This window comes from Nylanderia fulva, unplaced genomic scaffold (assembly GCF_048542155.1).
Source record: "Nylanderia fulva isolate GAGA-0341 unplaced genomic scaffold, ASM4854215v1 Scaffold47, whole genome shotgun sequence".
Taxonomy (NCBI): Eukaryota; Metazoa; Arthropoda; class Insecta; order Hymenoptera; family Formicidae; genus Nylanderia; species Nylanderia fulva.
In genome coordinates, this window is record NW_028190554.1 from 887,681 (window position 1) to 903,065 (window position 15,385).

At 38.1% G+C, this 15,385-nt stretch overlaps 1 protein-coding gene across 1 annotated transcript in view; it reads right to left on the minus strand.

The window, feature by feature from the left end:
* Nucleotides 1-6,868, minus strand: part of LOC114942216 (uncharacterized) — a 38,071-nt gene extending 31,203 nt beyond the window's left edge. Inside the window, exon 1 of the mRNA XM_029317541.2 lies at nucleotides 4,749-6,868. Within this exon, the coding sequence (XP_029173374.1) occupies nucleotides 4,749-5,685 (937 nt within the window). The 5' untranslated portion in view covers nucleotides 5,686-6,868. The remainder of the gene's footprint in view (nucleotides 1-4,748) is intronic.
* Between the last annotated feature and the right edge of the window lie 8,517 nt (nucleotides 6,869-15,385).

The following is a 15,385-nucleotide window of genomic DNA, read 5'->3' on the forward strand; positions in this document are numbered from 1 at the left end:
AAGCATGATGCCTATCCCAAGAAATCCAATCTTAAAAAATAAAGATAAATACGATAATGCAAAATTATGATAACATCCAATATTAATTCTAAAAATCTTTTTTTACATTTCTAGAAAAAAGTAACATTTATTCTATATAGCGGTAAATCACACACATCGCGATACACATAACTTTAAAATTTAATTTGTAAAATATTATACAAATGATTTTATAAAATTTTAATATATCGATATGGGATCTAACACAAGCAGTGTGGTACAGAAGCGAAGCAAAATAGGTAATTAACTGTTGCGGTAATGTCCGTCAACGTAAAGGAGGCGATGCAGGAAGATCTTCTCCTTGCGCCATTAAGACCCTTTAAGGATGTTGGCAGATAGGACTGAGGTGAAATAGGTTAGAGAAAATAATCAAAGACTTGTTTATCAAGACGATTTCCCGATTCCGCGCGCGCAAGTACTCACACATGTGTTTAGACGTACGTATAAGTACACATATACACGTGCAAACGAAATAGCGATCGTGCGGGAACGGGAGAGGATCTCTCGCGTTTCTCAACCGTAATTACCGATACCGACTAATTGCTAGATAAGCGACTGCCTCTTCTACGTGACTGAACCTGCGATCGAACACATCATCCTCCATTATGTTGCTCTTATTGCATTAAAACGCGATCGGCGCGCGAAATTTCACACAATTTTGCAGTATGAGATATTCATGGAGAAATGTTGTACGCGTTCATTTTGTTGCGTTATGTTGGGTTAATGCTTCTCGGGATAAATATTCGTTACAAAATAAAGGAGCCGACGTGATATTGCTGTCCCATGACCGCTTCATTTCTACACATTTTTACTGACTACTTTTCGAAATTTTAAATAATATTTTTTTAAGAAACGAGAATAATCCATTAGAGTAACAATTATCCGTCCTTTTTACAATATCTATTTTTCTCATAAAAAATAAATTTAATAATTGTGTTCTAGAAAATATGTATATAATATTTGATATTTATTTCAGTTCTTTTTATTTCTTTTGAATGTTCTCGAGGGAAACATTACTTTCGTACGACCGAGGCTGTTATTTCTGACTTATAGTTTTTTGGAACCTACGTCATCAAGCAATGCGATTTTTGCTTTCACGTTACTATATTATAAAATTCGTGATATCGAGAGAAGCGCTCTATCAATTCAATATATACTCCGAAATTATTCTTTTTAATATATTTTTAGTGTAATTGTTTATAATAATCAAAAGCTACAAATTGATTGCTAAATAAACAGTATTAATAATTTTTACTATAAAATGTGAAGTAATATACCTCTTACTTTCTTCTTTCCATAAACGTGAGAAATTTAAGTTGAAAATAGTAAAATTTTAAGGCCTCGGATAGTCTTTTTTTTCATTTTAGTATAATTAATCTTACTATGTTAATCTATGAAAAAAATGTTAACCTTTCAAAACTTTTACTTATATATGTATTTTAACAGTATTGTTCTCTTCTTTTTATATGTAAAGTACTTTACTATTTAGAATACAAAAATAGGATTTCTTTCAATGTAGAAAATAAACTTCTTTAAGAAAGAGTAGAAAGTAGATGCCGTACCTACTAAAAAACTTTATTTAATTTAAATGTTTTTAGTCTTTCAGCAAACAAATTAACAAAAAAATTAATGTACCTTCACATTTAGATAGGTCTTTCATCTGTATTGCATTTACATCCTTTCTTATTTAATTAAATGTGTTTTAAAGTTTTTAAAAAGTAGATATTATTTTGCTTTACGATTTAAGCATTTAATATTTGATTTTAAATATCATGCCATAAACTTTGCTATGTATTCTCTTTCTAGTTTTTTTTCCAAAAATGTCTTCTTTCTTTGGTTCTTGTTTTATCTCCGTTAATAAATCTGATATAAATGTTGTTTATTTTTCTTGTTTAAAGAAATGATTACTCAATTTAATCCATTATTATTTTTTTCGATGAATGAAATCTTAAGACAATATTTTTAAATTATTGTCTATATAATTATCGTTTGAAAAAAAGAAATAATGCGAAAAAATATGTGAGAGATCGAGAATTAATATAGTTTATTAGAGATTTTTTTTTTTTTTTGAAGAAATCAGTTTGCGCATCTTTATACATATATTTTACTACCACTTTTCTCTATTTTCTAAGAATATTCTACTATCTTTCTAATTTGTCAGATTTCTATAGATTGAAAGAGGACCAGTAGTAATTCTAAAGAAGGTTTGTGTTGTGAAGGTTTGTATTGTGAAATTATCGAATAGAAGTTTTCACACATAGGTATTTTGGAGAAAGTCGGACCAAACAAACAATCTTGTAGCCGACGAAACAAACTTAATATTCTACAAAAGAAATTCAATAAACCTAACATAAAATGTACATAGTGAATACAGCTAATTAACAAATTAGTTTTATTGATAAAATGTCTATTTAAAATAAGAAATTCTAAAATAAATAACGACTCTAACAATTAAATCAGATTTGTAAACGAAAACAAAGTTCTTTATTGCCCCTCTTAAATCATTTATTATATTTAAAATCATCAATAGTAAATTATGATATTATCCACCGGAAACAGATTATTTGATACTACTGATTGATCAGTGCAATTTATATATATATATGCAATAACTATCAAAGATATATGAGAGAGAGAGAAAGAGAGAAGGAAAAAACATCGCTATTGATCTTCTATCGAGTCTTTAATAACATCTCTAATAAAAGTCAGATTAATTTTGCAGCTGTCTCTCTCTCTCTCTCTCTCTCTCTCTCTCTCTCGCTTTCCTTCACGTTGTAAACATTAAATATCTCTTCGAGATACTTGAGATTTGTTCAATAATACATATTGGATGACAGAAATCTCTATCTTGCCGTAACCGATAAACGGCATCATCCATCATAAAGTTGTGCATATACGTGTTACAGCTTCGCGCGAACGGAATCGCGACTGAACTGCGGGGAGTCGAATGCGAGACGTGTTGGGAAGAGAGTTCTCTCTCGAAAGCAGCGATATATATATATAGTATATATTTCTTCTGTGTTTCCCATTAATAGTACGATAAGCGCGTAATTGGACTGAGGCGATATCAACGCGGGCAAATAAATTAATTATGACGCCAAGATGCGGAAAAACTAATGGCATAGCTTGTTTTGCTCGGCTTGGACGTGTCGCGCGATAAGAAAGCGCCGCGCGCCGAGGACAACAACATTACAAAATCCAAATTACGAAATACTTGCGTAACGCGACACCGGATAGGAATAATTATTACTATCGAGATTCGGACGCGCAATCGCGCGCGCGCGCTCTCTCTCTCTCTCTCTTTTTCTCTCAATATATATAAATTGATTCATTCAACTTTTACAATTAATGGTATTTACGTCAATTCCGATAACACATCATAAAAAAAACCGTGTATGTCGATGTCCTTTGACGTATCACAGTAAATGCAAACGTAAATTATTTAAATGTCACTACGAACAAATATAGATGAATTAACGTAAACATGTTAAGTATTCAGAATAGTAGAATAAATGGATAATTTATAAGATAATTTGTAAGATTTACGTCATATTTAAAGTAGCAAATTTTATGTTAATTTATTTCTTGCTTCGAGCACATCATATATACCTATCTTTCGTGCAATAAAAAAAGAGGATGTTTAGTAAATATTTTTGTGTTATGCGACAACAATATACGAATCAAATTATAATTAGAAATCAAATTTTCTACACGGTCAGTATATACATCATAATATTATATCATATCATTATATTTTATCATTTATCATATTATATTATCATATCATATCTTATTATATTTATCATATTATACCATATTATATTATCATATCATATCTTATTATATTTATCATATTATACCATATTATATTATCATATATCTTATTATATTTATCATATTATACCATATTATCATATCATATCCTATTATATTATATTATATTATCATAACATATTATATTGTTTTATCATATCATATTATATTATTATTTTATATTATCATATATGTTTTATATTATCATAGTGTCTGGAAGTGAAGAAACTTTGTAAACGATATTCTCCGATTGATCGCATTTCGTTACATATATTGTTATGTTTTCTACACTCACATTGATCTCGCATGATTTGCGATAACAAGAGTGAATGATAGTTTTCATGGAGATAAATCATTATCTGATAACCTGACGTAACTCTATTTATATGTTTAGTCATTCCCAAAATATCTTCAGTCTTATAAAAATTTAGTCTACAATCAATGTAATAAACATAATTAAGGCAAGATATAAGTCTCCTAAATTTCAGTAATCTCATTTTTTTGCTAAATTTAGCTTTTATCAAAGACGATTTTAAACATAAAAACTGTTTTTTTTTTTTCGTTAAACAGCGCGTTTTTTTCTAATCGGTTAAATAAATATTTTCAACGATTCAAAGGCAAAGATGCTTGATACTCGTTGATGTCATCGTGTATAAATCCCAGCGCGAAAAAATCCAAGAGTTTAATCCAAACAAAAATCTATCACAATAACGAAATTAAATTTTTGCTAAAGCAATGTAAATAATGCATATATAAAATGCTTGACGAAACTTGTAACAAATTCTAATCTATCTTTCGACACCTGGCATATATAATGCACTAATTCTTAAAGCATTCCGAAGAATATCCGAAATAAAATAAATAGAACAAATATAAATAAACTATACGAAACGTACCTCCGGGAAATCTGTGCGGGAAGATTCGTCCGTGCCTCGACAGCAGCCAAGGATACAGAGGGTAGCTATCTCTCGGTGGTTGATGGGGATGAGGCGGCGGATGAGGCCCACCTGGGGCACCACCATGGGGATAGGGCCCGTGTGGGGGTGCGTGAGGTGACGCGCCATGATGCGCCTGGAGCGCCACCGCAAGATTCGCCGCCTGGAAGTGTTGAGCCGCGGCCAAATTCGCGGCCAGGGCCAGCTGCTGCTGCGTATGATACTCGTTCTGGCCGGTCTGAGGATTCGCCGGACCGTGGCCAGGTAAACCGTACAGAGACTTGAGCTGCTCGGCGGCCACGGCGGCGGCGGTCGCGGCGCTGGGCGGCGGCGCGAGGTAATTCGGGCTAGGCCTGACCACCCCTGGGGGTGGTTGAGGGTGCGAGCCGACTGGGGAGTCCCCGTGCGGTATCCTGTGCGGCGGGCTGGGACTGTTGTTCGGACTTGAGGCGTCGCTGTGCACCGTCGTCCTTAGGTCACGAAAGTCCAGATGCGTCGTCGCCGACAGATTGTGGTGATGATGCGGATGCGGGTGTCCGTGATGATTGGTACCGTGATGATGATGATGGTGACCGCCGCCGGTCGCGTGTGAGGGTGTCCGTCGCGAGTTCGGATACGATTCGACGGACGAGCTCCTGGAGACGGGTCGATCCGAACCTTCGGAATGAACGCCGGGCGATCTCGCGGCAATTCGGCGCGCCCTTGGCGACGACGAGCCCTCGACTATCTCCATCGGGCTGCCATCCTCCCGCTCGATCTCGACCAGCGCACGATTTCGGTCTAACCGGTCCGCCTCGCGGCCACCCTGTCCGCCGCCGCCGACGATCGAGTCGATGCTGAAGCCGATCTTCGGCTTGGACGGCACCGGGACGATTGGCGTCGGCGCGAGCGGCATCATCGTACGATTATCGTACGCTTCCTCGGTGGACAACCCACTGTGACGGAACCAACGTGACGCGTCTGTGTTTTGTTCAACGAGTTCGAAGTTAGTTCCGCCGCATTGTCGCGGCCACCTCGAAGCCGTCTATCGAAGTCACCTTTTTTCGACGATATACTGACTTATTGAATGTTTATTATTATTGTTCTACAGTGAATCGTCCAAGGACATGCTATGTAATGTGTATATAGGGTGTTTATTTAGTGGAGATGATAATTTAATGAATAAGAAGAGGTTTTCGGATGTATTTACATTGGATAAACGTTGTCATTTTTTCATTGTCACTACTGAAAAGCGTATACACTAATTCGACGATGTCTTTTTCTCGTTGCACCAGTTCCTAGAGTATATCCGATCTCGATTATTTCTTTCGAACTCGGAGTACTCTCTAATTATTTTATCTCGGCACTTGCAGTCAAGATTCGATATTCCGTTCACGCATCACTAAGACGACTAATCGTCTTCACGAGGTCGTCGTAAATACTTGTAAATCACCTTCACTTCAGGGGGTAAATCTTTCAAATGTTGAGCCTTTTGCGCACCAAGGTCAAAGTGTATTTATATGAGACACCAGGATGCTAAAGCACATGGGATGTCATAAGGCAGAGTAGACGAGACGAAAGGAAAAATATCCATTTCTAATGATAATGGTCATGAGAAAAAATGAAAGCTCAACCTCTCATATCCGGCCTAAGTATTTGAGTCAACTCATTGGCACGATACATATGGCTTGTAGACGGCACAAAAGAATGATTAATGACAATCTGAAGACAGTCGAGCGAATTCTAATCGATTCTAGTCGTGCTGTTCGTCGAAGCACAACGATCAGCCAATTCTTGAACTTGAACTCAAAACCGATGTACCAAATGAGAGGATTATACACGCGTAATTGAACCAACGTACCTCGTCGTAATCACGAACGCCGTCGCACTGACTAAAGTCTCACGCCACTCACGTACGTCACGTCCGACACTCTCCATCGACCTAATCGCGACCTCGTTGACGACGAGGAGAAAAAAAACGAGACAAGGACGTCGTAAAGTGCAATGTCCCAAAATAGGAACACGCGTCGCGCGTTTTGTGGAATCCAACTCCCGAGAGCTAGGCACCGAGCACCAGCTCTGACAGATGTTTCTGGCACGAGAGCCTGAGAGTGTTTGAGCAAATTACGAGCTAAACGAACGTTCTCCCGCGTGGTAGTGGGGATCCACTGGTGACCCCACCACTTCGTCGTCGAACACCCTCGTCGAAGCACGGTTTTGCGCATATAGTGGGGACCAGAAAATCGACCATGAAGATGGGCGTTGCTCGATGTTGCTCGGTGTTGCTCGACGTGCTAGGCGTGCACCTTCGAACTTGATACTCCGATTGGTTGATTTTGCTACGGTGCGGGACCAGCAACCGGGTCGTGGTCATCACAGTTCCTGCGAGGGTATGTAGAAGCTGCAGTGGGGCGACGCATTAGTCGGCGATGGGAGTTAAACTCGCGTTTTTGTCGTGCGATGAAAATGAATCGTTTAATTAATACGTCTGGCTCTCGCTCCCACTCGCGGACCTTCCTCTTCTCGTTTCCCGCACCGCAACTCACCCTTTCTCTCTCTCTCTCTCTCTCTCTCTCTCTCTCTCTCTCTCTCTCTCTCTCTCTCTCTCTCTCTCTCTCTCTCTCTTTCTCTTTCTTTCTTTTGGTTTCTTGTCGTCTCCTTCCCGCGAGAGAAACGAAAGAGGAACATTTACACTAAAGATAAATTGTTTTGACCGCAAACGATCTTGTCTTTAAAAGTAAGACAAACTATTGCCTCAACATTAGATTACACGATGAGCACTATAGGACGGGATGGATTTAGTTTTAATGTTGAACCTTGATGCAAAAAAATTATAATGAAACAATATCAAATTTCATAAAGGAAATCGTTTGATCATCTCATTTGGCATAGAAAAAAAGATAATAAAGAGAAAAGAACTCATAGCAAGTCTATCTTAGATATTGAAATTTTTCAATTAGGTTCATGCTTTTCTTTAGTTTAAAAAAAATTTCAAAAATATTATTTTAATAAATTGCGAACGAATTAAGAGTCTCTTTCAACTGTGAACCTGGAACTTAACTTTCTATTACTTTTTATATAGATTAGTCTTAGAGATTGCGGTCAGTAAAAACTAGCCATTGAATTAAATCAGATACTCATCGGATGAAAAGATGATCGCGTCGTTAAAAGTAAGAACACGTGATCTCGTACAAAAACCTTTCAAATCTCGATATTCCGAGACGATTGGCAGCTATGATCGGTAAATATCAAATATCTGTGTGATACTACAATTAACGAAGGACCTAACGGTAAAAACGATATCGCCGTATAATTTGATAGACGTAATTGCGCAATTAAGACGTCAGCCGACGGCGTCAATTGACGATCTTATTGTCAGGATGTTGAAAGCACTCGTGGATAGCACTGCTGTCAACCGAGCGAATATTTCATAATTGACGTTTATTTTTTCGGACCATGTTTAACTATTTGCTTGTAATCAATGTTAGTCTCGAAATCACGCTGAAAATGAGGACGAATATGACAACGAACGCATAGCACAAATACTTTTGATTGACATTTATACAAAATATTCATTTTTTTGATTGATCATTCTCTTATACTTTATAAGTAATTAATAAAAATATCGTAGTAATGTTCCGTTTATTGTTAAAAACTCGATTTAATTGCAAGAACTTTCTTTTTTATTTAAATAGGTTTGAAATCTCTTGAAGTAGACATGTAATCATCAAATTTTCGCTAAAAAAATAGACATTGAAATTTAATAAGTTATCGTTAGATGAATGCGGCAAAATTATTGTAGCCAAAGAACATAAATTTCTATAGAGATATTTCGATTTAAACATATTATAACTACTTGTCAGTTGGCGTTACGCAGTTTTAAAACACTGAATATTATTATTAAAGGTATATACGGTATATAGCACGTGCAAATTGCATTCCCTCGCAAATCGATATCGACTCGCTCAATATGTTATAAGAAGAAATATTCCATTATGACGATGGAGCGAGGTCTATCAGCGACAATAAATTCCGTGCTAAATCGCTACGTCTAATCAGAGTTAGAACGAATCAATCGACATATCAAAGGACGATGGATCGGAGACGCTCGGTAAATGCCATATCGCGTGAGATTGGAGGCACTCAATCACGGGGCCCTCATCTCGCCAGGAATAATCGATTAACTTTTAATGTTACATATGTTCGAATGATATCGAACGGCATTTACAACGCGTGCAAATGTAGACGCTCTCAGCTTCACGATTTGCGTCATTATACTTTCAATCATATTAATTTAGTAGCGTGCCTCGTTATATGCCTGAGATGAAATAATCCGCGTGCATTTTTAATTATTATATAACGCTACATAAAAGAGAAAGAAAGAGAAAGAGAGCAAGAAGAAGAAAAAATTGTGTACAAAGAAATTAATATCATCCAATTTTTTCCTATAATATAATTGATTGATTCAATCCCGTCAAAATTATCCCTTACACATTGTGCAGACACATTTTTAATCATCCGAAAAATACAGTGGACTTTCGCCGAAAAATGTTCCACACAAAGAATACTTCTCTTTCTCCTTTTGAGAATACAATAGTAATTTAAATCTTCAAAGAGAGAAGAGATACGTACATATCTTAATAAATACACCCTGTCCAGCCAAGTGCGAACCACCGACTCGCTTCAATTAGAGGAAGCTGCGTAGCGCGAGTTGGCTTTCTGAAATTGCATCCAACCCCTTAGGTCCTTGTATATCTTTTTTTTCTCCGTTTCCTCTCTATCTCTCTCCTCCTCTCGCCCCCTCGTCGCATACAACAACCGACCCCCATGGCGGAACTGGCGAGGCTCGATTTCTCACCCTACCGAAGACGGCGCGTGTGGCCGCGACAGCGGCAGCAGCATGTGTGTAGGTGCTCGACACGTGAAGCAAAAGTGGGGGTATTCAGCATGGCGACTGTGCACACATCGTGCACAACGGTGCACCAATGCGCGAGCTGCCCGAGCACGCCCGTTTCAACGACTCGTCGTTTTCTTATTTCCTCTCTAGAGCCCCCTCGATCTCTTCTATCTTCTCCTTCTACTACTTCTTCTTCTTCATCTCCTCTTAGGCGTTCTTCCATCATCGTTTTTCCCGCAATCGCGAGATTTTCTGTCCTCCCGTTTAACCCCTTTGTAGCCCAGAATTCAAGCCGTTCGCATCTCTCGAAGTGACTGGGAATATCGGTGATAGTGTTTCGTTGGCGTAGAGATTATTGATAAGCAGAAAGAAAGTATTTGGAGAGATAGAGGAACTTTTGAGAAATTTTGATTCACATATGTATTAGAGTATCATATTTTGATATCTCATCGTATATTTGGATGTTGATTATCATTTTGTTAATATAAGATAAGTATAGATGATAGAATAGATTTAATTTGTTGATGAACTATTGTAAACTCCACATAATATATCCATACATCTCTTTCTTCTCTCCTATTTCTGAATAAAATGTGGAAAAACTTTTAGTCTCTCTCTCCCCATAACTGAACTTTCAATGCATTGTACTTTCTTTCAACCCTCTCTTTGAATTCTCCCTTATAGATAGAATGGCACGTGTAAGCCCATATATATATGTTTCTCAATAGCTCCAAAATTCCAAGACATTTTTATCAAAGTTTTTAAGCAACTTTCGGTTTGATTCAGCTCTCTTTCTTCTACCATCGAAAAAGCCGTTACTGAGGAGAGAAAATATTCGTTTACAAATATAAAAAAACATGACTCTATTTAAAAAAAAAGTGAATTTCTAGGATTACATAAAAAAAATCGCAGAAACTGCTCGACAAATCCGTTGATATTTTCCGTTAACTAGTAAGAATCGTTAGACCGCCATTGTTGGGGTGAAAGGTAAAGGAGTGATCTAGAAAAAAAGAAAAAATAACAATCACTGTACAATTGTCGATTGTGTCGGTATTGTGCGTGCCATTGTTTGATAGCCCCAGAGCAACAATGGACTTCCTTTATCCGCGCGTTTTCTATCCGATCGAAATGTTCCGATTGAAATTGACCCCTTTATTGACGCCGCGTTTCCTCGCGTCGCAAACAAACGGAGAGATTCAATTTTTCATTTGTACGTTACGTAAAGAACGTTACATGCGAGAGGATCGTGGTTCTAGATTCGCGAAAAAATACAATTGAGATTTACACATTCCCAGGAAGGCACTTCTGGGACAATAAAGCATTTATCGATAATTTTATAGTCCTTGAAACATTTATTTATTTAATATTTAATTTTTCTTAATGAAATTTCACTCTATTTTTAGTGGTATAAACTTAAACCGAAACTACTGCTTATCCAATAATACGCTGATGCTATTCAAGAATTTGGATAAGATTTTACACAATTTAATTGCAAATGGAAGAGATAAAGTCATACGAAGAAAATGAAGATAAGTCGACAGCTTTGTTTTCAAATTAAGTCTTACATTGCCTGCAAATCACGACATTATCAACAATTATGCAAACCGGTCGGGGAACTCGGCGATTTAAGAGTCGTCGATCGCGGTGGATAAAAAGGCTCGTTAAAGTCGCGTGAAAAAAAGATTAATTTCCCAGGATGCGCGCGCGCGTTTCGTCTGTTACGCGGAAAGAATCGAATGTAATCGAGCATATAAAAAGGGGAGCGGGACTAATCCAAGCCGCATGATTGACCGAAGGCGTTATGTGCACGAGATGGCACAATGGTGGCGCGAGACGAATGGAGGTCTCTCCCTCTTTTCTCGGCATGTGCTTAAGGATTGCATTACAGGCAAAATGGCGTGCTTAATCAGGCCATTTATTCGCCATGCAACGGCCGGCCCCGGGCATGAAAAAGCTTTTGTAAGACGTCTTGAGACGTCTACCGAGGGAGACCCGTCGCGTCGTCTCGTCACTGGTCCGCGGTATTTTGTACATTGTATGTGTCCGACGCAATTATAATAAGCTTGTAATGTCGATATAATGGGCTGTCGGGAACCGTTGACTCGCCCCAAAGAAGCCCCCCAAAAGCGTCGGTCTCATCTTTTTTTTTCCTCGAGCTGTGGTGAGAAAGGCGAGCGAGTTCTGCATGCAAACATAAAAACTTTCGATATTCTTAGAAGCTCGTATATTGTATTTCGAATCGTATTCAATTTTGCGTTCAATTTTCGAAGAAAAGACGGGTTTCATTAATTAATTTAATGTATCGATTAAATGAAATGTAACGTAAATTTTCGATTGGGAACATTTCAAGGGACGTAAAATTTAATTTTTACATTTTCTTAAGGGGATGCTGCTGTTGTTCTGCTTTACCGACTTTAAGTTAGATTCGGGTTCACTTTTTATTGAATATACAAATTGAAAAATCCTCCATACTGAAAGTACTGATAATGATAACTCGACATCAATTCCGCGCGCAAATATACATACACAATTAATTCAAGTACGAATTTTTCGATACAGGCTTTTAATCTCACTTTTATTACTTTTGTATTATTCTTTCGTGTCATCTCTATTGAGAGCGCCATATTTTGTGCACGAATAAACTGCAGAACTTTTGTAAGTATTTCAGTTTCCAAAAATTTTCTAAAATATTAATTTGTCGCAATAACATCGCGTTTGGCTCTTAGTCGAGATGAAGATGGAGGTTTTTAAAAAAATAGGAGAGCTGACTGACAAATATTCTTATTAATGTTTGTTGCGTTTAGACCAGGTACGACGCTTTGGTGGGGGGTGGGGGGTTATAAACATTGAGAGAAATATTGATTTGTAAGTGTCTGAATAGCTCAGCTGGAAGAGCAGTCGCCCGGCAAGCGGAAGGTCTCGGGTTCGATTCCCGATTCAGCCGACTTTCGGACCAATATTTTTCTCGTCTTTTTCTTACAGGGGATGTTAGAGAAGGAACAAGGGGAATTTCTGAGATCCCAACCATAGGATTCAAATTCCTCAGTTTCCAAAAATTTTCTAAAATATTAATTTGTCGCAATAACATCGCGTTTGGCTCTTAGTCGAGATGAAGATGGAGGTTTTTAAAAAAATAGGAGAGCTGACTGACAAATATTCTTATTAATTTTTGTAAGTATTGTTATGAGCTGATGCAAGAGGCCAATAAAAAAACTATAATTTTTTAACTTTTATTGTTTTTTTATACGAAATTACAGCGCTCCTCGTTCATTATTATCAGTACTTTAATTGTGGAGAAGGATTTTTCAATCTGTATAGCCAATAAAAAGAAAAGCCCTTGAACTCAAAGTTGGTAAAACAGTCATGGTCAGCATTCCCTTAAATAGATTAATGAAGTCGCCATAGATGAGTAAAACCATACAAATTTATTGAAATTTCGACCTAACTGGATTAGTAATTTTACTGCTGTCGAATCAACATCTTGAAAGTTACACTTGAAAAGGACTCGTATACCTAAGGGTCGAAACGTAGTGTTTCTAATTAAATTGTACTAGCCAGTTAGGTCGAAATTTCAATAAATTTGTATGGTTTTATTTTATATACTTGTGTGCTATAAAATAACGAGTAGACTTGAATCTAACTTCGCTTGTATAACTGTATCGTTCTTCTGGGGCAGGACGTTAAAAATAGCAGTGTGCCCTTTTCTTATGCCTTCAGGGGCGCTTTGATAATGGACGGAATTTTTGCGGAGAAGTCACGACCCTTGCGCAGACTTATGTGAGGATAGCGGTATCCAATGATCCTGCTAACGCATGGCTGTACTTTCGTCCCGGGGAATAAAAGCTATCCCAGGGTACCAAGGTTACGCTGACATTCAATTACCGTCCACTTATATAGGCGAGGCCCCGCTGTACGTGCATCCACTTGATCTGCCCACTTTCAGGCTAATCGTCCTTAATAAGAAATCTCAGACGCGGCACTTAAGGGGGTTTCTACCCAGAGGACATGCATGATCGGCAAAGTTTTCGAGATCCGTTCTTGCTTTTTACAATTAAACTCAATGTAACTCAACAGACCGCGATACGTTTCTCTAGTTTCTCTATCGGTATTTTATTACACTCTCAAGACATCAAGATTATTTCGCACTTTACTATAATATTAATCTAAAGAACTTTAAGCATATTGAGAGAAATAAATATATAGATAATATTAGCGCACAAAATAAATCTCTTTTGATTGGTAGGAAAATTGTTGGTTTATTTAATTATAATTTATTAATTCATAATTTAATGCAGCGTGTGTTTTTTTTTATTAAATAACACTTTGTAGAAAAAAAGATTTTCACGCTCTATAAATAAAATATATATTCAATTCAAATCAAAATCTTTCGAAATTTAGATCTGCAAGCTTGACACATAGATTGTCATCGTTGGGTAGAAAAAATTCAGAACGATAGCAACTATAGTGCGGACGGAATTTCAATAAGGTTGAGAACCGCTGACGATTCGCGGTCCTCGTATCTTAAATAACCGGCCGGCACCTATGATTTTCTTGGAACAACCGGCGAGGCTCGATTAAATTGATTCGCAAGCTTAAAACGCTCGTTGAGGAAAGACGGGTAGAAGAGGGCATATATAAACGAGGCTGCGTATCGTTTTGCCTCGGTAAGTAAATATAAATTTAAGTAACCGTGCGCGACAAACCTCACGGGAGATTCACCGAACACTGTATATAATGATTGCGGGTTGCAATTATTAAAAGGACGCTCGGCGCGAAGACTTTATTTTCGTGGAGAAAAAAAAGAATCTGGTAACGAAAAACTGCAGGGTGCTGCGCTTCGCGCAAAAAGACCAGCCGTTTATGGCGAAATGCAATTTTACGTTAATACGCGAGAAGCCACCGGCGGACGCTTATAAGACCCATTATGATAATCAGGCATTTCAGCGTTTACGGCTGAAAATAAAAAGGAAGAAAAAGGAAATATATACACGCGCTCGCGCTCGCGCCTCAGAGTCCTGAAAATCCGGACCGTTTTAACGGTCGTGGCGCAACAATCTATTATACATGCGGCGTGTGTCGCGATGATGCTTATTATTTTATACAATGTACGCGTCGCGCACCGTGTATGGACCTCGTCGTTGCATCGCATCGCATCGGTTGCACGGAAGATGCATGCGGGAGAGACGAGCCGGGAGGTTGGAAAACGCGATGGAATCACGTTCGAGGCTATCATCGGTGATTACGCATACTTGCCGGGGCCATTATGCCTCATTAAAGAGGCCCGATCGGCCTTATTATGTGCGCCGCGGGCCCTTTTTCTCCGGGGGCCTCTCCCAGCTTCTCTCTCGTCGGCACGAATATAATTTTCGTCGACGGGCACGAAGGGGATATAGTGGGAGTGCATCGACCGAAAATTAACGGCTCTTTAAGGCAAATTGATCGGCCGTGTTCGCACTCGATTTTTCTGCGCGTCCGAGAAAGCGGAAGCCCAAGGTGCAAAAGGCCGGGACGATCGTGAGAAGACAGGCGATCTTCTCCGAGGCGAGATGAAAACTCGTCTTAATATGTGTGCGAGAGATAACAGGGAGGTTTATAGTTGATAATTATAATTATCGTTATTATAATAATCACGTGATGACGTGATAACACTGCGCGCTGAGGAAATTCCGTCATTTTTTTGTGTATATTGGAACAAAAACTCACATTCTAATATTCTTGATTA